Raw genomic sequence first — 25994 nt, 5'->3', positions numbered from 1 at the left:
TTAAATTTAGTAGGCTTTTATTGCAGGAATTGAAACAGTGCGTATCTCACGTTAACCTAATATAAAATTTCCACTTTTAAAAGTACATAAAATAAAAAAGCAAATTTAATAAAATTAAATACCTTCAAAAGATTTAATTAAAAATAATTTAATTAAGAATTTATATCTAAATACCTAATGTATTTTCTTGAATGTACGTATGCTGTATGTTTGTTTTTTGTGGTGTAAAAGCGATAACTTAATAAAGGTCTTCATAATCAGCTCTGAAAACTGATTTCTTGTAAGGAAATGAAGTTGAAGCGCTGGAGGGATTATTAGCTAATAAAAATATTACTTCTATGGGGCTAAAAATAATTTATTAAGTCGCGTCTTTCTCGATTTTTACGAGGCTCTACAAAAATAGTCTTCCTGTCATCGAGTGGTTTGATAGGTCGTTTTGTCACGACACTATGTATCTTCTTGTTATCACATGGCGGCAATTCCAGCCGAGTGCATTTCATCCATTTGTAACAGGCGTCGAGGCGCATTCTCGCTGGCTGATGCTCGGCGGCACAGGCGGCCCGACGCGAAACTGGGTTGCACTACTTCGGCTACGAGACTAACGGCCGAGAGCGACAACCCAGGCGGAGAGCGCCGTTTTGCAGAGCTTGTGTGCATGTGTATACACCCGCGTCCCGGGGGAGAAGGCTGAACGAAGAGGGCCACGGTGGAACTCGGTCATCGTCGACGGTGCACGCGCCTATCGGGTGTCGTCGCTGATTAATCGGGTTACCGGGGTTGATGCGGTACACTCGCGTTCACATTTTCAAACCTCCGGTTGGATTATCTAGGATTATCGTGGTGTTATCACGCACGAAGGTCTTACTGTAACTATAATATATTCTCTTCACTCATGCTACAGGCACATATGAAAAAAATTCCTGGCACGACCTTTTACACTTTATTTTACGTTACATGTAATCACTGTAATAGGTGTAAATAGAGATCCTATAACAGAGTTAGGCCATGAGCGATTTTGCCAAAATTTTTTATACACGAGAAAGAAAGATATATATATAATACTCTCACTTTAACTTAAACTATTTTACTCTACGATTTATGTGGGTATGTTAAGTTAGCACCCCAACTATAGTACTTAGGAGTTCTGATTAGAGTTCCCACTTCCTTTTGACGAGACGAAGAGTTCCCTAAAGTTAATAACAAGAGTTCCGCTCAATAAACATTTTTTTTACACTTTTTAAAAATGAGGTGCTAACTTTTTATCGAATTTCGAGGTGGAATAGTTCTGAGCGGCTTAATAGCTTCAATTTGCGATTGCCTAGAGTTCCTGATATGTAAAAAAAATTAAAAATTTTTGAAAAATTAATTTTTAGATACAATAGTTCTGATGATAATTCCTGCTTCTTTTTGACGATACGAAGAGTTCTCTATGATTTTTAATGACATATGCGCTTAATAATCATTTTTTAATAATTTTTTAAAAATGGGGTGCTAACTTTTTAACGAAATTCAAGATCGCATAGTTCTGATCAGCTTAACAGAAGTATTTTGTGAATACCTAGAGTTCTTGATACATAAAAAACATTTTTGAAGAATAATAAAGTTTAAAAAAAAAATAATAGAAATCTTTGAAAATTTTTTGAGAGTACCGAGTAGTTCTGAGTAGCGTTTCTTATAGTACTCGACGTGTTCTATCGAAAACTGTAAGATGGAAAAGCGATTGGACCAACGGTTTGCAAGATACAGCGACATTTGTCGGAAGATCAACAATTTTTAGAGTATATCTCGGAAACCGTTGGTCCAAGTTAGCACCCCATTTTTAAAAAATATAAAAAAGATGTTTATTGAGCGGAACTCTTGTTATTAACTATAGGGAATTCTTCGTCTCGTCAAAAGGAAGTGGGAACTCTAATCGGAACTCCTGAGTACTATTGGGGTGCTAACTTAACATACCCGATTGAGGTTTATAATCACATTTTATATTTAAGACCGTTTTAAAATATCATAATCCGATCATACAGAGCAGTATTAGCATTTTAAGATACGTACATTGCTTAAGATAATTTTAAAATAAAAACTGATTTAAAATGAATATATATAATATATATAATAAAACTTAAAATGAGTACCGATCTGTAACTTTAATTAAGATTATAGAGTGAAACAGTTAAATTAGAATGAGATAATATATATTACAGAGAGAAATTATATTTTTCTTTCGTAGGTTTTTGACAAAATCGTTCATAGCCAGAGACTTTGATACAAATCTCTAGGTATAAACAATGTGATTTAAAAACATTGAATATTAAAGAGGCTACACAGTTTGCGGGTTATTTCCATATACATCATTAAATACCATTTTTTATGAACAATACAAATTGCTTTTCGCTCTGATAAAACGAATTGCAATGTTTACGAAACGTGGTATTTAACAATATTTTATTTAAAAAAATATTTTTTAAATAATGAAATAGTTTCTAATAAACTCAAGTAAAGAATATGTAAATGTTAACATTTTATAGTTACGAAAGATTATATCTTAAATTTCTTAGAAAGAATGAACATTTTATGTAACGTAAAATATCTTTCTTTACAAAATTATTCTGTATTTTGTTAAAAATATAAGACTTTACAAATTTTTAATATGAGAATAAACACGACGATTTGCTGACTTTCTTTGGAGCATCCGTCAGCCTTTTATCGGCGTCCATGAGCGTTCATAAAGCTCTCTCCATTTTAGTAGACTAGACCAAGTTCGCTTTTTATGGGGCAAGAATGCTGTTCGCGAATCGAGGCTTTTAAGACCATCCATTCTCGCGAGGTTGCAGCAAAGAGGAGCGGCAGCACCTCGTTAGCGACCGGAACCTGTTTCACCCAAAAGGGCGTCTTCCTCGTCTTTTCGCAGGAGTACGTGAATCGATACCATGGCCAGAAGATGGGCGCCTTGGAGCCACATGTGTTCGCCCTGGCGGAGGCAGCATACAAGTCCTTGCAGGACACCGTGAGCAACCAGTCCTGTGTGATATCGGGCGAGAGCGGCGCCGGCAAGACCGAGACCACCAAGTTCATCCTACAGTACCTGTGCTCGGTTACCAGCAACGTCGATACGTGGGTTGAACAGCAGATTCTGGAGGCCAACACCATCCTCGAGGCATTCGGTAATTATTCGTTAATTACATTCAGGTTTCAAATCGCGCTCGCAATTTTGTGATTATGTATTTTCCAGATATCCCATCCTGTACACAAGTTTGTCAGAAAATATCCGCTAATTGAAATCCTCTACTAGCTCAAATTATTGGAATGAATTTGTCCGTTTAATCAGATTAAATTAATTTAACAGTTTCTATAATGAAATGACTCCTTAATCGCTATAACAAAATTTGAGTGACGTGATCAGTCTATAATTCTGATCTGTTGAAGTCTATTTGATCCAAAATATAATTAATTTTCTTATTAATTTTATTTAAAAATTATTTTCTTTGATATTTGTGATAACTTTGTCGGTTAATGTAAAATCTTTCATGAAAATTTTTTTATTTCTGATTCTTTAAAGCTTGTTGATTATATTGATCCAAACGCTATGGTGTGTGATCATGTAGTAAATTTTTTAAACAAATCAATAGGATTAACAAACTGAATTAATAATTGTAAAGAACATAATAACATTGTTAATCTCTGAACAAGATATAAAATATTTTTTACTACTATATTAATTTTTTAATATTAAACCTAACAATTATTATTAATTCGGTATTTGCTTCGAAATTTCCTTAACTGAAATTGATGGGTCTAGTGTATTTTAAATTAATGTATTTTTGCTTAAAAAGGTTAACGTAAATAAACGATTTTTTTTATAAATCTTTTGAAGGTTACATTTTAAAGGTAAAAATTTGAGAAATTGTAACTTAAAATTATGTAAGATGAAAAACATTTGTAATATACAATTTTTTACAACTTATAGTTGACGAAAGTATCCGGGCCTACTGAACCCACGCGCGAATAGTGATTATTAAATACATTAAATTTGGATTATAGATATCTGATGCTGAAAATATATTATATCATAAAATTAGATATTTTTTAAAATTTATTTTTAAAATTTATTTTTGGATAAAAATTGTGACTATCATTGATATCTCTGATAAAAAATTGATCTCAAGGTCGAGGAGTCTATGTATAAGTTTGCGCAACCCTCGAAAATATACGTCAGAATTTAAGATTCGGTATTGAACTGTTAGATGTCAGAAAAGGAACGGTGGGCTAAAAATGAATTGAGTATCTCTAGGAACAACTTATCTCCGTCAGAATTGGATTATATCGCGTTACGGTAATAGACGGTTAAAGAATTGGCTTCTAATGAAAGCGAAGATAAACGGAGATGATAAAGTGGATCCTAATCGTGCGTTCAGAAGTAAACAAGCGATTCATTAATCGTAGTCTAGGTACGAACAATTCAGGTGTTAAATGCAGTGACGACGGGAAACGAAGTGGGTCACGAGGCAGAGAGATTTTATGAATAAGACACATTAGACAGCGTCGTTCATTCACCTGCATGAGAAAGAGATAATAATAATTCCTTCTTTTTAAATCTAACTTATCCTCATTTTTATCTTCATCACAGTTTTATCCATTTTGTATCTAAATGAACTTAGGAAGATTCCATCTTTCCTATCCTGCATATATTTAGATATTTTTAATAAATATATTTTATATTAAAAATGCATTATAAAAGAATTTAAAAAAATTGTCTTTAACAGTAATATTGTAAAATTTTAAAACTATTTTTTAACACTAAAATGCTATCGATATGTAGATTTTATGTACAAGTGAACGAAGTCATTTAGTGCTAAGCTATGCCTTTAGTAGTCATTAGAAAATCCAATTTGCTATACTAAAAGCTGAGACAAGCGAGGACAAGCGAGGAGGCTTTAAAAAATTCTCTGTTACATTTTGATTTGTACTCCCTGGTGATCTGTATAATTATAATAGAAAAAAGTAATTTCTATTTTTAAAAATAATTTTATTTTATTATTTTATGTGTTATATATTTTATTTAAATATTGTACACAATTGGATTACGTGCTCTATATTATTTCGAAATTGAATTTGATAGCGTGCTTATTCTTTTTTCTCTTTTGAGTCAACAATTAGATCATTTACCATATGTTATATTAATTGAGAGTGACCTATTTTCTAACTTCTTGTACAGTTTACGTATCAATAATAATACTGTTTTCATTTACTCTATATCAATAGCATTTTAAGGTTGGTAATAACAAATTTGGTTTTTGAATTTCTCTCAATGTCCAAATTAAAACGATGAAGTTAACGAGAGAAATTTTATTTTCGTCAAAATAGGCAATGCGAAAACCGTACGGAACGACAACAGCTCGCGTTTCGGCAAATTTATGCAGGTGTGCTTCGATAACAAGTGGATGATCAAGGGATGTATCATCCAAGATTACCTGCTGGAGCAGAGTCGTATCACCTTTCAGAGCCCCGGGGAGCGCAATTATCACGTGTTCTATCAGCTGGTCGAAGCCGGCACGAGGGACAAGGAATTTGCGGAGCAATATAAGCTAAGGCCAGCCAGCCATTACAAATATCTCAATCAGTCCGGCTGCGTAAAGATCGATGGAATTTCCGACTCTAAGAAGCTCGATTCTCTCAGGCTCGCCTTTAATGTGCTTCAGGTATTTCTCTGCCGAGGAAGAGAATTTTGCACTCCTATTATTGTCAAATAATTATTATCCGTCTTCGTGTAGATCGCGCCGGAAATGTGCGAAGGCATCTTCCGAGTTCTATCCGCCATCCTATGGCTTGGAAACTTAAGCTTCGAGGACGTCGACGGCGAGAGATGTGAGTTATCGAAGGAGGATGGGAACATAGTTGACACGGTTGCGCCGCTGTTGGGCCTCCAAGTGGAGGATCTCACCAAGGTGGTGCTGATACGACAGATAAACGTTCGCGGTAATATCACGGAAATTCCACTGAAGGTGCAGGAGGCCAGAGAAAATAGGCACGCGATGGCAAAGGCACTCTACTCCCGCACTTTCGCTTGGCTTATCAACCACATTAACAACTGCACGAACCCAGGTCAGGATATCTCGCGATTCCTCGGGGTTCTCGATATCTTCGGATTTGAGAATTTTACGCTGAACAGTTTTGAGCAACTCTGCATCAACTACACAAACGAGAAGCTGCACAAGTTTTTTAATCACTACGTCTTCGCGTTGGAGCAGGAACTCGTAAGTTAATTCCAGTGCTCAGAATGTTTATATGATCAAACAATTCGAACGCTACGAGTTTTTAAAATCATAAATTATCAAAGTCTAAAGCAGTCTTTAGACGTTTGATATATTGTACAATTATTTTTTATAATACTATTGATACCCCTTTTAAACAAGTCAAAACAAAGTCTAGGGACTCAACGTAGTCTTCAGATGATATTGTGCAATATCAAATATTGTATATTAATATTGATCATCTATCTAAGGGACGCTTAAAGATACATCTGAAGACTTCAAATTATTCAATTTGTTACATCTTACTTTAGGTAAAGTAAATCAAACAAAAGCGGCTTACTTTTTTATTCTTCACAATTTTCATTCAAACTTTCCTTAATGTCCTCGTTTGAATTGTTTGAATTTAATGCTCGAACATTTTTATTTTAAATTTTCTGAACAGTTTATTCTAATTTGAGCTTTAAAACTTTATTTTTATCCCTCTCTTCCACATTTTTTGTTTTGTTGCTAAAAAGTTAATTTACCGTAAATAAATATATAAATATCAAATAAATATGTGTTTAGTATCACCAAGAAGAGATCCAGTACTCCCACATTACTTTCACTGACAACACCATGTGCCTGGAGCTAATTGAGAAGCCCCCGCGATGTGTTCTTAAGTTACTCACCGAGCAGTGCCATATGCCGAAAGGCTCGGATCTAGCTTATTTGACAAACCTGCATGCTGAATTTGAAAGCCATCCGTGCTACGTGAAGGGAGACGACCGACGGAAATGGGAGAAGGAATTTGGGGTCAAGCATTACGCCGGCTGCGTGACATATACTGTCGAAGGTTTCGTTGACAAGAATCGAGACGTACAGCAGGACGTGTTCTTCGATTTCATGTCCAGAAGTACAAATGAGTTTGTACAGGAGATCAGCGTTTATCAGGATATATTGGGATGTACCGTCGCGCGTGCAACCGGTGGCACAACCACTACGATGTCGCGAGGAACATCCAAGGGCAAACCGACCCTTTGTGATTCATTTCGGCACCAGTTGCAGGCCCTAGTAGATGTCTTACAGGGAACGACGCCGTGGTATGCGCGCTGTATCAAACCGAACATGGAAAAGATGGCCAATCACTACGACGAGAAGCTTGTTATGGATCAACTCAAGTATCTCGGTATGCTTGATATTATACGCATACGCAAAGAGGGCTTCCCAATACACATGTCGTTCCACGATTTCGTTGCGAGATATCGTTGTCTGGACAAAGGCCGATCCTCACTCTCCTGTAACGAGAAGGAAGCGGTTAAATGTCTTATCAATAAACAAGGTATACCGCAAACTGAATGGCAGATTGGCCGGACGAAGGTGTTTTTGAGGAGCTATGTGCACGAACCTCTTGAGGATTCCAGAAACCAGGTAATAACGAGGAACGCCATTGTGATACAGAAGATTTGGCGAGGATATATTAAACGACGAGGTATGGTCTGCGTTTTCTACCTTTATATACATTTTATTTATATGTATATGTTTATAATTTATACTATAATATTTAAAATATCTGTCTTTTTAGCAATATGGTAAAATATTAAAAAGAAAAATTGTTTATTTTGAAAGAGCAAATGTTATAAGTAAAAAATTTTTTGAAGGTTTTTTAGATTTTAAGATATAAGTATAATACAATTTTCTAACAAATAAAAATTTATTTTTTATTATGAGTAAATGAGAGAGAGGGAGAGAAATATAATATTCCATTTTAACTTCAAGTTTAAAAAACTATGTTACAATTTATATCTTTTTAATTTATTTGGAAAAATTAATAAATCTTTATTTGTTTGGAAATTATATCATATTTAGAAATGTTATTCTCTGTTCCAATAGAGTATAAACGTATAAAAGAAGCAACACTGAAGATGCAGCATGCGTATCGCGGTTGGAAATTACGAATAATGTTCATCAGAAAACGCAGAGCAGCCATAGTGATTCAGAGTCATTTGCGAGGTGTCTTTGCGAGGGAAGTAGCCGCAGCTCTGCGAGAAATGCGGCGAGTCGACGAAGAAATGAGAAAGAGGGAGCGGCTGGAGGAGGAACGAAGGATGATGGAGGATAAGAAGGCGATGGAAGAGAGCCAAAGGTACGGGAGATTGAATTTCTTAATTTCCATGAATCTTGCTCGTGATGAAGATAACTCTTATGTAAGATAACTAATGGAATCGATGAATTATGCGTACCGATTGATTGTATGCGTTAATCGTTTCCGTTTGTATTCCTTTTATAGCGCGCAGTATGATGGTATTGCCGAGATGGAATCTGGGTAAGTCCAACGATGGAAAAGATCGTGTGACGTGTATATAACGGCATGCATTCGTTGCATGCTAAATATCATCGCGTGTACCCTAAACGTATGCGAGCGTTATCATTTCTTCGTTTGATATACGCGGGCATGATTTTATGCTAAAGACCGATTGCGATATTAAACGTTACAGCATAGAAAATTATACATTCATAATTGATGAGTTGGATAGAAGAACAGCGTAAAGTACGGGACTTTAAGATATAAATATTACAATGATATATAAAATATAAAATATCATAATATCTTTGAATATTTTAAGAAAATTATCGTAGTTAGTATATTATAAATATTATAGATTAGCTGTATGCATAGCTAAAATTTATTACTAACTTGTAATTTTTTTTAGCGAATTCAATTGGACACACTATAGTGTTTAAACCGTTGTATGTATACTGATTTAATCTGAGTATAAAAGTAAAGCGTAAATATTTTGTGGAAAAAAAAAAAAATTATAAAACCTTTTTATTTCTTAATAACACATTAAAATGTATTGAGAATTTCACAGTTTAACCTGTTTTTATATTTATGTTAAACAATTGTTGCGTCAATTTGTCTATGATAAATTTAATATGTATGAGTGTGCACTGAGTATGTCCAATCGAATTTGCTACCTGTCGATTTTTTCAAGGCATTACAACTTATTGCATTGAATGTCTCGTTGTGATCATCAGTTGTAACATCGTTACACAATAATGTTACACGAAATTTATTTTTGCTCGTAACACCAGTATCTGCATTCATGGAAAAAAACATTAATCGGTAATGGTAATTTAATTTCCTTTTTAATTTTGCAGAAAAGTGCAAGAAGAAATCGATGCGTTGTCGCAGATGGCCGAGCAAATGAACTCGAAGATAGCTGCCACGGATTTGCAATCGGTGGATCTTGACAATCTATTTTCCTTCCTATCTGACGTACAATCAACTAAAAGCAATCAGATTATTGATGAAATCGGGGAACAGATGGACGAATTGGTGGAGGATCTTGACGTAGAATTAGAAAATGTTATTCAACAAGAGATGGAATTGAATGCCAAGGCCGAGTCGAAGGTCGCTTCTCCCATGAATGGACAAGAAGTGCAGTCTCCGCAACAGCAACAGCGGATGCCATGCTCGAATAACTTGAGCAGCAACAAACTTGGTCAACCAAGTCTTCCGGAACCTACGGAACCACCGCCGCCGCCACCACCTCCGGCGCCGCCTTTAACTGTGAATGGCGAATCATCAGGTGACAATGGCGAGCCAATCTACGAATCAGTGTTACCGCGAGAAGCAAATGATTCTGGCAGTCCGATCCACAACGGCGGCAGTCCAGGCCAGATGATGAACGGTGAGACTTGCGGATCGCCACCACCGCCTCCACCCAGTGGTAAAATAGCCAAAGAAATCGCCGCTAGTCCGCCATCTAGACCGGAGTCTAGGAGTTCTGGCCATCATGCTCACCATCATCACCATCATCATCAAACGATACCCCAGGCGCAACAGAACGGCCACGATCAACCACAGCCGCAATCGCAGACGGCACAGCAACTACCGGTGGAGCGTGAGCAGCGGCGTAAGACTCGCGTGGAGCGGAAACTGCAAGAGCTCGAAGATAAGAAGGAGCAGGAGAACGAGGTGACCTACCACGATATCGTAGAGTTTGCGCAGAACTATTTCAATAGCCATGAACGTTCGCCGGAGGGTACCATAATGGCTACATTAACGAGGAAATCACGTGGGAAAAGTATCGAGTTCATTCCGAAGTACGAGATGGTTACGTACTACAAAGGATCCAGCATCCCGAACTCGCATATTCATATGTATGATCCCGATAACGTGAATGTTGCGTGTTCCGTGTTTAGGGTACGCCTACATTATTATAACACTTGTAGAAAACTTAAAGAAAAGAATAATTATTTTTTGTAACTTCTAAGTATATAAATTCATTAATTCAATATATTATTATAAAGCTATGAAAAATTTTTTTCTTTTCGTTTAAGGTGTTTTTTGTTGTATTAAAAATGTATTATAAAAAAGTGTTACAATTACACGTAATTACATGTTATACAATATTATTCCTTTTCGCAGGACTTGTGTAAGTATATTCGCGGTGAAATGAAGTTGGATCAAGAGATAGTCACGATACAGAGTATCATCGCTTATGGAATCGAGCGGGAAGAATTAAGAGATGAAATCTTTGTACAATGTATGCGCCAAGCGACGAACAATCCCAATACTGAATGGTCGGAACGCGTGTGGCTGCTATTATGCTTAGCGATTGTTGCTTTTCAACCCAGCAAGCTGCTTTATAAATATTTTGTCTCTTTCCTAAAAAAGAATCTTGCTCTTGAGGGCAAGCTGAGGCAGTACGTGCAGTGGTGCGTAGATAATTGCAAGAACACCAAGGTATCTTGCAGGCAACATCCACCATCCACGGTGGAGATCGCTGCCATGAAGCGATTGGGCACCATAGTATGCAGGTTCTTTTTCTTGGATGGAAGGACGAAGGCAATCGATGTACATCCCATCGACACAGCCGCTGATGCCGTCGCCAAACTAGGAGAAAAGTTAGGTCTTCGGTCACTAGAAGGATGGGCCATTTATCAAAGCAGACCGGATGGAGAGGAGCATGTGCGAGCTCACGATTACCTGTACGATGTGATTGCTGCATGGGAAATGTAAGTGTGAACGTAATTATATTCACTTAAAAATTATTATACAATAACATCTATAACTGCAGGAAACAATGCAAATTAAATACGGCACAGTCGACATTTTCGACATTGCGACGCGGTAACAACACTACTTTGGGCAGCGGCGACAATCGTTTCGTCTTCAAACGAAGGTTATTCCGTAATCCAAGGGAGATTTCTCAGGACCCTGTGGAAGTTAATATGTTATACGCGCAAGCGGTCTATAACGTCGTAAAGGTACAATGCTTCATTACAACAAATTGTTCCACAAGTTTTTATTCTTTGAGTGAAATGCTACAATTCTGAATAAAATAAGATTTGAATTCAATTTCCGAAGTTTAAATTTGATTTTTTCTTATTTGATACCCTTCAGAATTTTATATACTATATATATACAATAAGAGAATTACCAAATTTAAACCTCGAAAATTGAATTTATATTTTATTTGATTCAGAAATGTACCATTAAAAATTCTACTGTTTTACATCTTATATATAAGTTTTTTTCTTTTTATTTTTAGTGTGATGATTTTCCTGTATCCGAGAAAGTGGCATTGCAATTGGCAGGATTACAAGCGCAGGTGTCCCTCGGTGATCCTAAGGATAATGATAGACTAGATTATTACAGCGAAGTGGATAGTTTTCTACCCTACAGAATCAGTCGGGCTCGTGGCGACGACGTTTGGGTACCAATTATAGCGCAAGCACACCGGCAATATGGCGCCGGACGCAAAGAGCTCGCTGCCAAAGTCCTGTATCTGTCCTGCGTGATGCAATATCCGCTTTATGGCACAACGATGTTCAATGTAACTTACCGCGGATACTGGTCCTATGGCAATCAGTTGATTCTCGGTATTAACTGTGATGGTCTCATGCTAATCAAGCCGGATGACAAATTCGTTTTGTCCGAGTATCGTTATCAGGACGTCGAAAGCATCATGCTGGACCCGAGTGACTCGTTCATTACGCTCTCGCTACTGCGACACAATCCTGATAGTTCGCACAAGTGTTTCGTTTTCGAGACGCCACAAAAGAACGAGATTGGCAGTTTGATCGTAAGTTATTGTTCGGCGCTAGCGGGTTGGATTACAGAAAATGAGGTACCCACGAAGAAACTCAAGTGTATCACTAACGAAGATCGCATCCGGCTCTATCACAATCTGATCAACTGTCGGCGAACTCTAGTCGACTCGGAAATTCTCAGAAAACCGCAAGATTCCGGTGGTGGTTTTCTTCGGAATACACTTAGAAGATTATCAAAGCATCGGATAGAAAAGCTTAGGCAGGAACATGGAAGTGCCGATCACGGCGAGACTTACAAGGGTTTCCCGTATGCTTACTGGGCGTTCAGTAGGCAACAGATACCACAAAGTCTGTCGAAACTGCCTGATCCTGATGAACAAGTGTCTCTGAATATCTTCCAACTGATTTTGACGTACGCAGGACTTGGTCAAAACGGGGACACAGTACGTAGAGTTGAGGATGAGCACGTGAATCTTATACAAACCGTGATGGAACGTTGCATACGAAAAGAAAATCTACTGGGTGAATTGTATCTCCAATTAATCAAGCAAACCACTGATCACCCAGATCCCAATAATCGTGTCAATCTGCGACATTGGGCATTGCTCTCGCTCGCATGTTCCGTGATCCTGCCGCCTCAAAAGACCATACGCAAGTACTTGATAGCGCACCTGAAACGATGCTCCAGCGATTACGTTACCGAGGAGGGTAAATACGCGAGGTTTGCAGAAAAGTGCCTTTACAAGACTCAGGGCACTCGCAGGCGACAATGGCCACCGAGTCGTGAGGAGATTATGTGTACTATCAATCGTCGGCCGATCTATGCCAGATTCCATTTCATGGACGGTCAATACCACGCAGTCGAATTTCATCCATCCGCGACTGCTAGGGATGTCATGGAGATTATAAAAACGAAGATAGGACTTGAGGAGACTGCTATGGGTATGTTTGATATTTTTATTTTTCTATATTATTTTGTATCACTATCCTAATTCCCTTTTTTCTTTAATTTCTGGCTGTTATAGTATCGTGTACTCTAATTAAATTCTGACATATCTTTAATTATAAAATTTGGGAATATTACAAGTCTATATTTATATAATTCATTTCAATTTGTCTTAAAGTTTGATTTTGCTGGATTGATTTTTATTATTATTTTTTTATTTTTTATCAGGATATGCGATTTATGAGGTGTTAGGACCGACCGAACGATCGCTGATTCCCGAGGAGAAGATAGCTGATGTTATGTCTAAGTGGGAACGGTATAGGACGTCGCAGCAGGGTCAACATCAACGCAAGCATGCGCATCACTTTTTCCTGTTCAAAAAACATTTGTTTTTGGATCAATACATGAACTTAGATGATCCCGTCGAAAAGGAGTTATTGTATCATCAAGTGCTGCACGATTTGCGAGCTGATCGATTTCCTATCACTGAAAAAGAAGCTGTAAGTAACGTTGCAGCAACTTCTCTGCACTTAACTTTCATATTTTAGAGTGAAGAAAAGTAATCAAGATCTTTAAAAACTGTATACCAAAAATATTACATTTTTTAAAAGCGTGTGTTGTAAAAAAAATAGGAAAGAATTATGAAGTATGCAAGTCTTTTATGTAACCCATGTTTTATGAGATATACTATCAATTCGAAATATTTTTTTAATAGAGTTATGAGAAAAAAAAGATTTATTTAATAATTTGATTTTAAATATTTGTTTTAAATAAGGAATTATTTGATTTTTTCACATATAATTTAAAATTCGTTAATTATTTTACATTCGAAATATAAAATATATCCAGATAAAATTATCAAAAATCAGTAAATTATAAGGTATTATAAGATCTCTTACACTTTTCTTTTGCATATTTGTTTAATTTCTTTTTTATTTTGTATTATCTCACAAATTTAATTTGGTATACACACACACACACATATATAATTGTTAAGTATTCTTTATTGCATGATTATTTGTATTTCTTTTTTGTTATTATTAGTTGCTCAAAGAAAATTTCACGAGACTAATATCACTTTCAGATGATGTTGTCGGCATTACAAACGCAGTTGGAATTGGGCGATTGTCAGGAGACCATATCGGAACCGGATTATCGAACAATATCGAGTCACTGCCTATCATCGAGACTGGTACCGTGCCTATGTGTGGATGGTGTACGCCAACACCATCAGTCCCTGCGTGGAATGACACCACCGGAGGCGAAAAAGGCTTTCCTAAATCTGATCCAGTCGTGGCCGCTGCATCGCGCGACAATCTTTGACGTGATGCAATCGTTTACTTCGAATTGGCCTCGCGTTCTCTGGCTGGCTGTCGACCAGCAGGGTCTTCATCTTTTAGAACACCGTTCCAGAAACGCATTATGTACTTACGAATATAGCAGTATTTTAAGTTATACGCCTGCCGTTAATTGTTTGATGATTATTACTGGTACGGATAAGAAGCAGAGCAAGGTCATCCTCACTACATCGCAGGTAATATGATCCAAGCAATGAAGTGTCGTCATTAAGAATATCTATCTAATCTTTGGAAAAAGTTTATTGAAAATTCTCCAATTTTTTAGACATTTTTGTGCACGTCTTCAAGCAAAATAAAAATATTAGATAAAATAAAACAGAATTTACTGTAAGCACAAAGTATCGACATTTAAATAAACAAATTTCTTAAATGACATTCAAGTTACTAAGAATGTAATATTTTGATACTTTTAAATTAAAAAAACAATATTAAAGAGGTAAAATTTTTGATAAAAATTTTTTCTATTCTTAATGTGCGTGTGCGCGCACGCGCGCGTGTAATCTATTTAATTCAATACTTATTTCACATCGATTGTTTATTCTTCAGGCTCATCAAATAGCGAATCTAATCCGTGAGTATATGGAAGTGCTTCAGTCACCGCCAGAAATTCCAAGGCGGGACTCGACAATGGCTCAACAATTAGCCGCCCAACAGCAACAGCAGCAGCAGCAACAACATCAGCAACCGCCTACGAGTCTACCAACGTCTGCGGCAGGCGGACGAAAATCTCGGCCCGCTTCGATGTTACATAGAGGTGCTCCGGTAATACAATCGCAAGCTAGTTAGAATGGCTAGGTAATCTCTTCGTTAGACTTAAAGACGAAGTTTTCTTTCAATCTGCTACTTATCGAGTTTTTATTATTGGCTACCGCACGTTCCATTACCAAGTGCCATAAATTCAAGATTACGCGCACTATGCCATGTAGCGGCCAGTGTCTATTTTATAAGAAATATGCAGATACACAAGTAAATTTTAATTTTCAAATCGCGCTTCATCCATATCCATCACGATGAGGCGTTCCCTCTATGTAGCTATCTTAGTAATTTACTCCGAGATTAAAACGTAGGACTACGTTTAGTATCAGGTTGTGGCGATAAGACAATTTATATTTAAACGCGTTACACGTTTACTGCTAATTGCGGCTATCTGAGCTTTAACCATAATCCTCGTATATTAGATCTGAACAACGTAGTGTTTAATAAGAGGCGTCCCACAAAGACATGCGGAAGGCAATCTAATCTTCCGTTTTTAAATGTCATTCGGACTTTCGTTTCTTCGGAAAAGCCGCATTCAGCAATAAATGCGATATAGATAGGAATACGAATATATGAGACGAAGTCTTAAATTTATTGTTTTTTTTTTGGCCGGGCCTATCAAGGCGACGATAAATCGTCGTGTAAAGACGGCACTAGAGCTTAGAGATACTTATTTCTTCCACTATTTATTGGATTAGCTTAGATCTCGAGAGAAAAACGTCAAAGACTAGACTTAGTCTCCGCGAATTTAGTCTATTTAGGGAGATGAGTGATAAATAACTGCCATTAGAAAAGAGTTATTAACCGCAGGGAAAGTTGTCGAGGACTTTTCCATTTCTATTGCGACCGTTATCATTGTTGCCTTTTTTATGAGCGACCGCCGCCATGTTTTTTGATAAAGGATTTTTGCAGTACGGAAATATAAACGTGCGAGAGTGAGAGTACGGAAATATATACGGCGATATTTAACGTTCAAGCAATTATTCCGTATATACATCGTTATAATTCCGATCGACAGTTTTATCCCTCCGGCATATCAGTTAATATCAACTGAAGAGAGTGATTAAGAAACTACGCAATTATCTATGAAGCGACCAAAAAAATGCAATCTTCCGAGCGTGAGTTAACGTTTGATTGATTGTAAGCATTTTTACCTGTTGATATTTATATTAATTCCTATATACACATATAGTCCGATTTGGAACACGACGATACATTGACCATTTTTTGAAATTATTAATATTCTAGATTCACAATAAAGAAATCTATGCCAATTATTTAATGAAGACAATTCAGGTACGAGAAGAAATGTTTTGTTAAAACATTTGCATTTAAGAAACTGAATAATGATGTCAAAAAATTTTTTCAACCATCACTATATGTCCTGAAACTCGAAGTCGTAAGGTATAATCGCCAGAGGATTATTTTTTAATAACTGATTTATTAGTAATAATATATTTAACGATGTGTAAAAATTATAACAGACGATTATGATATGTCTTTAAACAGCCTCAAGTTCCATGATCGAGACTTTTTTTTAATGTAATATCAAATATTATATATACTGATTTTTTTTAAAAACGCTGATTCCAAGTATTGATTTTTTAGGAAAAATAAAAAAATGTCACATAAAAACCGTGTAATGAAACTGTATGCAGATAAACTGATCGATAATAAACGCTCAGTGATTTTTTAATATGTTTGATTCCCCCCTCCCCCCTAAACTTAGATCTAACAAAGAAATTTTTAGAATTAAAGACAAAAAGTAATTATATGAAATAATCACTGAGCGTTTACTGATCAGTTTTTGCTGAATAACGCAGTTATTTTGATTTTAGAATTAGTTGTTTTAAGAGATTATTGTAACCCCCCAATTTTATGAATATTTAATTCACAGAATAATATATTTTTTTGCACACAGCTTTAACATACAGATCTCGAATGACGAATTGATGTACGACAAACGTAAATGAATCGACTGATCCTTTATTCTCTATATAATCCTCTCGATATACCGTCACTTTTCTTCATATAAAGTTAATCGTTAAATTAGAAATAAAAACAAGAATAAGTGAGAACGTATCCACTGTGTATCCGCGTGATTGACGCGTTTGCATTTGTCAAGGAAAAAAAAATGAAATTGCGTCCAGTCGATATACTTCAATTAGTTTTTTTAATCCGAAAGACGAAATTCGCTCGTGTGTAAATATATGAGACACGTTCCACCGTAAACTGATAAATTCCGCAAGTATCTCCAGTGTTCAGTAGTCTCTTGTCAGAATGCAATCGCGTCCCCCTTATTAATATGGGGGAATGGCAATCTTATTAATTTTACGTTTTTTAAAGATATGTACTTACGTATATACATTTAATACAATTTAATATATATACATTTATTTATATGTTTCAAAAATAAGAAACAATAAAAAGGAAATAATGAAATGCATTTTTAGTTTAATATTTGCATTGGTTAAAAGTGATAATTTATTGTATATTTAAGTTATGATTTTAATAGAAATAATTTTGAAATATATACGAACTCGTGTTCAAAGAATTTGAAAAACTGTTGGGTTTTATAAAAAAAAATATGCAAATACTTTCGAATATTCTCAGGAACGTCGTAGAAAAGCGCTGTTTTATCGCGACAAAAGCGCGATGGAGATGGTTGTTTTGTTACGTTATCGTTTCCACTTGAAAAGTTTGGCGAAACCTCGACGTGTGCAGAGACAGACTGTGATCCACTTGGAAGTCTTTAGTCTTCGAGAGCCGTTTAAACCGAGTGAGACTATGTTTCATGTTATTATACGGTATATATGACGCTTGCGTGTGCGTGAAGTGCTCGCGAGATTTAAAAGATATCTAAAGGACGTCTGTAAACAATTTATTGCTCTACTTTTTGGCTATACAAACAGCATAAAAGTCTTAATGGGCTCCTAAGAAACGTCTGAAAATTTAAATTCTAAAAGAAGAGGTTTGAAATTTTTCAGGCATCTCTTGGACATCTCTCTGTGGACTTCTTATCTGAATGTCTGAGAAGTTAAATCTCGAAGAACACTTTAATATTTCAGGCATCCTTTAGATATATTTTGAATGTTTCTCGTTATGTTTGTGTGTGTGTGTGTGTGTATGAGTGAAAAGAGGGAAAGAGAGAAAGTGATTAATTATTATAAGAACGATGCACGCGTGTATGCATGTTATTTAAATGATGGCGCCTGCCACATATGTAGCTTGAAGCGAAATATAAGTTATTGGTTGACAATGTTATATTGATATATATGTATACATATACATGTACATACATGTATGTATATGTATATGGAAACAATGACGCTGTGTGTATATAAATATATAATTATATATAGACAGGTATGAGATATCGCGAACGTTGCGCACATGAACGTTTCGAAATGGCCGCAGTGAGTGGAGAACCAACGCGTAACGTCATTGCTGTAAGTGCAAGAGATATTCGCGCCTACGTATTATATAAAAAATATACATACGTATTATATATATCAATAAATAAATAAATAAATATATATATATATTCTATTATTATTCTCTTTTACATCAAATAAATAACCAAATAAATAAATACGTACATAATATAGAAAAAATATATTTTCTATTATTTTATATAATATTTATACGTATTTTATATACATACAGGATGTTTCAGACTTTGCACCTGTTAATAGCAGATTCTGTACACGAAAAAGATTTAAAGTTAGCTAATTAAATCGTACTCATTTAAAAACTACTGTGGCATTTTAGTATTAGGATTTTTATCTCGAAATGGTTTTAGAAATCTGCTATTAACAGGTGTTATGTAAAGTCTGAGACATCCTGTATATATAATAATATATTTAACTTGTTTGTATATTAAACTTGTGTATATATTATATATATATATTAAACAAGAACTATATCCTGTGAATCAAATAATTGGAACTGGCTGTAATTCTTGTTTAAGATAGAAAAATGACAGTAAAAAAAAATTAAACGATCGATTTTTTTATGATTTCACTTTCTTTCCTAAGTGCAAGAATATGTTTAGAAAGGTGTTTAGTATATCATAGAAATTGCTTCAAATGCAAGTTATTTTTTCATGCAAATTAATTTATTCGCAAATTAATACACGAAATTAATGAAGAATATCGCGCAAGCGGTACAGAGAACTGAACGAGCAAACGATTATTTCTGCTTTTGCTTTATTAATTGAGACACTTTACACAACAGTCAGACAAATAACAATCAGACAAATATAACAATCAGACATATATTCTTTCAGGCAATTGCCCGTGTAATTATATTTGTGCGACACGAGCGACAGTTTAACTCGGATGCCAGTATATATATCATATATTTCTCTTTATCATAACATATATATTATATGAATATATACGCATCTTTGTTTTCATCTAATCCTACTTTGTAACCAGCTTTGTGACCACGGTACCGAGGACACCAAATTGAGACAGCAATTAAGACAGAGGTGCGATCATTTTTGTGCACCCGCGTACATTCTTTTTATTTCTTTTACATTAAATAATCGTTATAATAATAAACTGTGATAATAAAAATAACAATAACGATAACACTAGCCGACGTGTAATGGAATAGTAACAATGATGATAATCGATTTTAACGACAAATAATTATCTTTGGATGTTGTCAACCATTAAAATTTCGTAACATTTCCTAATTGTAAATGTTAAAAGCCGAAATATTACAAATAACAAAATGTAGTATGCAAATCTCAACATTTTGGACATATGCTCTTCCTGTTCGTATTATACGTACATCACTGTGATATTTTCCCCTGTCACTCTTGTCCATTTGTCTTTCAATTTTTATATACCTCCTCTCTATTTCTCATCGAATATGCGTATACTCGTTTTATATATTCAATCATGTTGGAATAGAATGGATTTTCTATAACATGAAACGTGACTGTGGGTGTAATTCGTATGTGTACCTCAATTATATAAAATACATAGTGTATGCCTGTGTTTGTATGAAAAAATATGTGTGTATATATGTATATATATTCATACATACACAGATATATATATATATATATATATACACAATATGAATGTGTATACATGAATATGTATGTTATATAATTAATTTATATATATATACATATAATATATTTATATATACCTGATATATATTATATATACATATATATATGTACATACATACACGTGTATATATATATACATACACATACGCGCGGACATACACTACATACTATGTTAATTATATTGATATGTTGATATATAATTATCACCCCTCACGTCTGCTAGGTTTACTTAATCGTCTCACATCTCTGTCTCTAATAAAATTTGTACAGAAATATGTGTATGCGTGCGTATCGCGCATGCGACGACTCGTTTCACGTTTATCGGCAACCCCCTTTTCTTTCTTTTTTTTTTTATTTTGGCACTTGCAATTAAATTGCTGAGATTCTTTACGTAGAGAGAAGGACGGCATACGCTAAAAGCAAGCAATTTATCGTTTTTTTTCTTCAGGTGTAATTACACAGATTTTAGAGTTGCGTCTACGGGACGATGAATGGAACAGGAAAAACGTGTGCCACAGGAAAAAAAACAGGTATCTCGTGCACCGGGTCTCTCTAATTTTATCTCATTAAATCTCTCTCTACATCGGAAAACATCAAAAGCATCAATACACACGACTCAGTCCTCGTGTATCTCAGATTTCTCCCTTTCTTTTTTTTTTGTTCTTCCTCTTGAAACGAAAAATGGCCTTTTCGGCCACAAAGTTGTGCCGTAAATTACTCTTATAGCCATTTCACTGAGATCCACAAAATAATAAAACATACAAAAATAATTTTACGATACGTGGATTGTTGATCCTTCGATCGCCAGTCCGAAACGTTACGTAAATTGAATATGTAATTTATCTTTTGTATATTTTTGTGTGTACATGCTGGATGTGTGTGTGTGTGTGTGTGTGTATATGTATGAGTGACCGCATATTCTCTCCGATTTGTACCTGTATTTGTGAAAGTATGCTATATAAGAATGTTGCTAAAATTTCTCGTGAGATTGTAACAAATTGTTACGTATCACGTGAAACTTCATCGATAGGAATGTTTCACCTTCGGAGGAAATGCATCGGCCTTGAGCACCAGATAATTAAAATTCATAAACTAACGTTAATATTTTCTACAATTGATAAAATATAAATACAAGAAATAAATAATATTCATTTATAACGCTTGTTAATATCTATTTAACGGCGCAGGTGCAGAACGGACCTTGTTTTGGCAAAGAGACTTGCATAAATAGAATTATAAATTGTGAGTAGTAACTTTTTCCCCATCAAAGAAGAATTATAAAATTATATCACGTTCACGTCCATGGATAATACACACGCGTGTTGCAAATCTCCTTTCTTTTATCTCTGGAAAAAATAATTTACTAATTAATTAAAAGTTAACAACGGGTCTCCGAGAACGGACGGCCGATTTTGCACGCGCGCGCGCTTTTTCTCTATCACAATTGCAAAGAGAAGTTGTGGAAGAGAACCGCTCTTCTTACACGAATACAGACAAACGTGGATTCTCAGAAACTCTTCCGATGATTCCACAATCTGCGCGAAGAAGCAAATAGCTAATTTACCCGCTTCCTAATCTCCTTTTTGATTTTTTGTTCCCTCTCTAGTTTTATGCGTCTGTCTGTAAACATGATGCGTCATTTAGAGGCCCTGCACTATCGAGCGATGCACCACCGAATATAACAACACTGTACAAAACTAACACTATTTACAAATTATAAAATAGATCACACGAGTATCCGAAATAATGTGCTTGGAGTATACCAACGAAGCGTAATTGCGCGAAATTCTCGATTATTTTATTTGACTTGCAGCGATGTAGGGTTGTACTTCATTATCATGCTTTACTAGATCCTTAGTTATACAACCATTATGATAACTTACATCTCATTAATGACGTCACAAAAGATTTGCCAAAAGATTTTCAAGGCTCGGCTTTCTTGAGATGCCAGATAGTTGTGTGACGTCAAATTAAATTGCTACGTATAGCTTCATTTTTTTAGGATTATGAAATTATTATGTTTTAAAGGAAAAAAATAAAGCCGTACATAGCAATTAATTTATTGCATATCATTCTCGCCTCTAACGTCATAAATTCAATTAATAATGCACCTCAAGAATCGAACTTTAATTGTACATTTTAAATTAATCATATAAATATAAAACATTTATTTTTTAACCAGACATAACACATCTAAATTTAGAAATTAATCGTATTCTACAAAATTATTTATTGAACGTTAAACGAATAATTTTGTAGAATACGATTAATTTCTGAATTTAGGTGTATTATGTATGGTTAAAGAATAATGTTACATGTGTTTTATTTTTATATTATTCATTATAAATGTATAATTAAAGCTTGAGTTTCTTTTCTGACTAGTCGCCACGACCATATCGTAACGTCATAAATGAAAAATGACACGCTAAAATTTCTTAATGCCATTTATAAATAAAAAGAAAATTTTGGTAAAACAAAATGAGATTTTTAAAATATTGTAAAAATGGACAGACTCATCATCATTCCTGAGTCAGGAAATAGTCATAAAGAGCGTGAAATGCGTATACCAGCGTATACTCAATGAACACTCGTAGCTTATTTTCAATTCATGTGGCTTTATTATTTACCGACTATTTACCATCAGGGTCTCTATCAGGGTTTTATCTCTTTATTTATAAATGACATGCAAGAAACTTTAACTGTATAATTTTTTAGTTATATGACGTTACGATGATCATGATCCTGGGCTATATTCAAATTCCTACCCGAGTGCCACCCAGGTAATCTTCTATTCTTATTTTTTAATGAACGTTAAACAAGAATGACATGATAACCAGAGAATACTTAGGTGGGAATCTGAACACGCCCCTGTATGTCGGGGTAACTAGTTAGAAGCCTTAACATTTTCAATCTTGCAATTATTGATATCGCTAGCAAATCTCAGAATTTATAAAACGTATACGATGGTTTTATATCTGAGTATCCAATAAAGTATAAAAAAATAAATCTTCATGTATATACGGTCGCCCGAAGTGTCGCGTTGCCGGGTTTTTGACGGATTGGCGCAAATAGTGCCGATTAAATCTCCTAAAGACAATGACTTTAATAACAATTCACACGATGTGATTTACATCCATATACTCAGAGATACATTCGGAGGAGAGGAGAGGGCGTTACACAATCCTAAAACGAAGCAATTCGCGGTATCCTACGCAAGAATTTTGTTAATAATGTAAAGCCGTTTAATGATAACGACAAATAACGTCACATATATCTTATATTTCGCTATATATAATTAACGATAAAATTAGCGATGATACGTGGAAGTGTGAACTGGTTGAATTGAGCGAGATATTGACAAAAAGAATGGTACGCGTGGATTACAGTTCTTATAACATCACAAACATTGTATTTTTACATACGATAATTTTTTTCAATATCTCTCCCGGATTCAGCTGATCACATTTCTTTATTTTCGATTATTATGGACGGCTATTTCCTTTGTTTCTCTCACTCCATTTCTCCTCTTTTTCTCTTCTTGTTCTTTCTTTCCATTCCGTCTGTTATCAGAGGAAATCGTAGAATATATTAAGAAAGACAATTATCGCAAGGTACATTCATGTGCTTAAGCTATGTAATACATAGACACAAAATCAGATCTTTTTTTTTTTAACTACAGTAAATCTAGTTCTCTAATTATAAATCAAAAATGCAAAATTATGTAAGTGCCAAAAAAGATCATTTCCAAGGAATTGAGTCATTCTGCATATAATTTAGAAATTATAATATGATTCAATACTGTAATTATATATATATATATATATATATATATATAAAATTATTATAATTATATAAAAATAATGACATAATGATTTCCGAGAATAATACAATAAATCTAATAAAATACACATCCATATATACTAAAATAAGAGTTCTTTTTGTTACAAAAAGAGAATAAAAATAAGGAATTATGAGAAATAGGAAATTGGCATTTACATCGTGTTTTACATTTTTAATTTACAAACATTCGACAATGTCGTGTACGTATGTGTGCGTGAATGTGTGTGTATATGTGTACGTGTGTGTATACGTATTATGGCAACATAATTTAATTTTCTTTATATCAAATAACAAATATAAAGAATGGATAAAATAAATGCCGCGAAGAGGCGCGTTGTGTCACAGACAAAATTGCAGTCCGTGCGTTTTGAAACTTTCGAACGCTGTTTGCCAGTCATACTTGTAAACGATTGCTCTTGTCCCTGTGTGCAAATCGGCGAGTCTTTTTAACAACTTCTGTTATTACAAAGTACGCGGCACTGCACTGGCAACGATAAGAGTGATCGCTTAATGTGTATCAAAACGAAGCCGATTTATTGAGATTCTCTCGAAACACTTTCTTTTTCTTTTTAGATAGATTATATCCACACCGTGTGTCACACACAGGCATAAGACGATATACAGATTTTCACATTGCACACATTCTTCTTATTTTTCAGACCCAGAATTAAAATCCAAGATTCATTCGGGTTCAACGACATTAAATCTCAATTTATTTTCTGTATCTCAATTAACATCAAGATTGTTGAATTGAAATCAAGCTCAGGAATTTTAATATAGGTCTGAAGAAACAAAAAGGACATTATTCTACAATACAATTGTATCATACATACATATATATTTCCTTACATCTTAAAAAGGTACCATCGTCGGTAATCACGAGATCCTATTCACTTAAAGCACTAAAATACAAGCAGACCAAGTTATAGTAATAAACAAGTTAATAGTAGTAATAAAATGCATTGTTTAAAATGTAAATGTAATACATCTTCCATTTAGATCCGTTAATATTAAAAAATGTCACACATTTTCAGGTTATTGCATAACTAAATTTTTTGGACCGTCGGTACTTGTACTCTTTTTATTTTCTTTATATGTAGTTTGAAATATCAACTTTAAGATATGAAATATACTTTTTCTTATATAACATTTTTTTCTTATAACAATTTTTTAATTTTTATATGAAAAAGTACATTTCTCTCATTTCGCAATTAGTTATAATAACATTTATATACATTTTTATTTTAATACACAATTTTACAAATATACTTTCTACAGATGTTAAAGTATACGTAAGAATTATTTAATCATTTTTATATGCTTGTAAAGGTAATGAAAATTAATCCAAGACGAAAAACCCATCGTCTGTAATAAAGGTGCGAAAAACCATCGTGCATACTACGGGTTAAATCTTCTCGAAACTATAGACTTGGTCTACTTGTACCTTCAGGGCCTCACACCTAATCTCTATATTGCAACAATGTTAATTCTTTCTCATTTAGCATTTTCTTGCATTACGATTTATATATATTATGTAATCATACATTTACATAGACATTTAACAATATTACATCCAACTGACATTAAGATCAAATCCATTGCATTGCAATGGCATCAAATCTACGCATTGCACCTGCCCTCAACCTTTCATTTGCTATATTTCGTTTGTACTACAAACGCAGTATAAGTTCTCTTTGTCACTTTGGTTCTAAATAGAATAT

At 34.6% G+C, this 25994-nt stretch overlaps 1 protein-coding gene across 1 annotated transcript in view; it reads left to right on the top strand.

Moving 5' to 3' along the window:
- Myo81F (unconventional myosin 81F) overlaps window positions 1-15374 on the top strand; it is a 40845-nt gene extending 25471 nt beyond the window's left edge. Inside the window, exons 4-16 of the mRNA XM_018547155.1 lie at window positions 2906-3158; window positions 5359-5693; window positions 5766-6248; window positions 6810-7713; window positions 8115-8367; window positions 8512-8547; window positions 9384-10431; window positions 10657-11246; window positions 11309-11498; window positions 11783-13226; window positions 13459-13730; window positions 14315-14764; window positions 15135-15374. Of these exons, the coding sequence (XP_018402657.1) occupies window positions 2906-3158; window positions 5359-5693; window positions 5766-6248; window positions 6810-7713; window positions 8115-8367; window positions 8512-8547; window positions 9384-10431; window positions 10657-11246; window positions 11309-11498; window positions 11783-13226; window positions 13459-13730; window positions 14315-14764; window positions 15135-15374 (6498 nt within the window). The remainder of the gene's footprint in view (window positions 1-2905; window positions 3159-5358; window positions 5694-5765; window positions 6249-6809; window positions 7714-8114; window positions 8368-8511; window positions 8548-9383; window positions 10432-10656; window positions 11247-11308; window positions 11499-11782; window positions 13227-13458; window positions 13731-14314; window positions 14765-15134) is intronic.
- The last annotated feature ends 10620 nt before the right edge of the window (window positions 15375-25994 follow it).

The sequence above is a fragment of the Cyphomyrmex costatus genome, unplaced genomic scaffold (genome assembly GCF_001594065.2).
Source record: "Cyphomyrmex costatus isolate MS0001 unplaced genomic scaffold, Ccosl1.0 scaffold61, whole genome shotgun sequence".
Classification (NCBI taxonomy): Eukaryota; Metazoa; Arthropoda; class Insecta; order Hymenoptera; family Formicidae; genus Cyphomyrmex; species Cyphomyrmex costatus.
The sequence above is the reverse complement of the archived record's forward strand: the minus strand, read 5'-3'. Positions and strand labels throughout refer to the sequence as shown.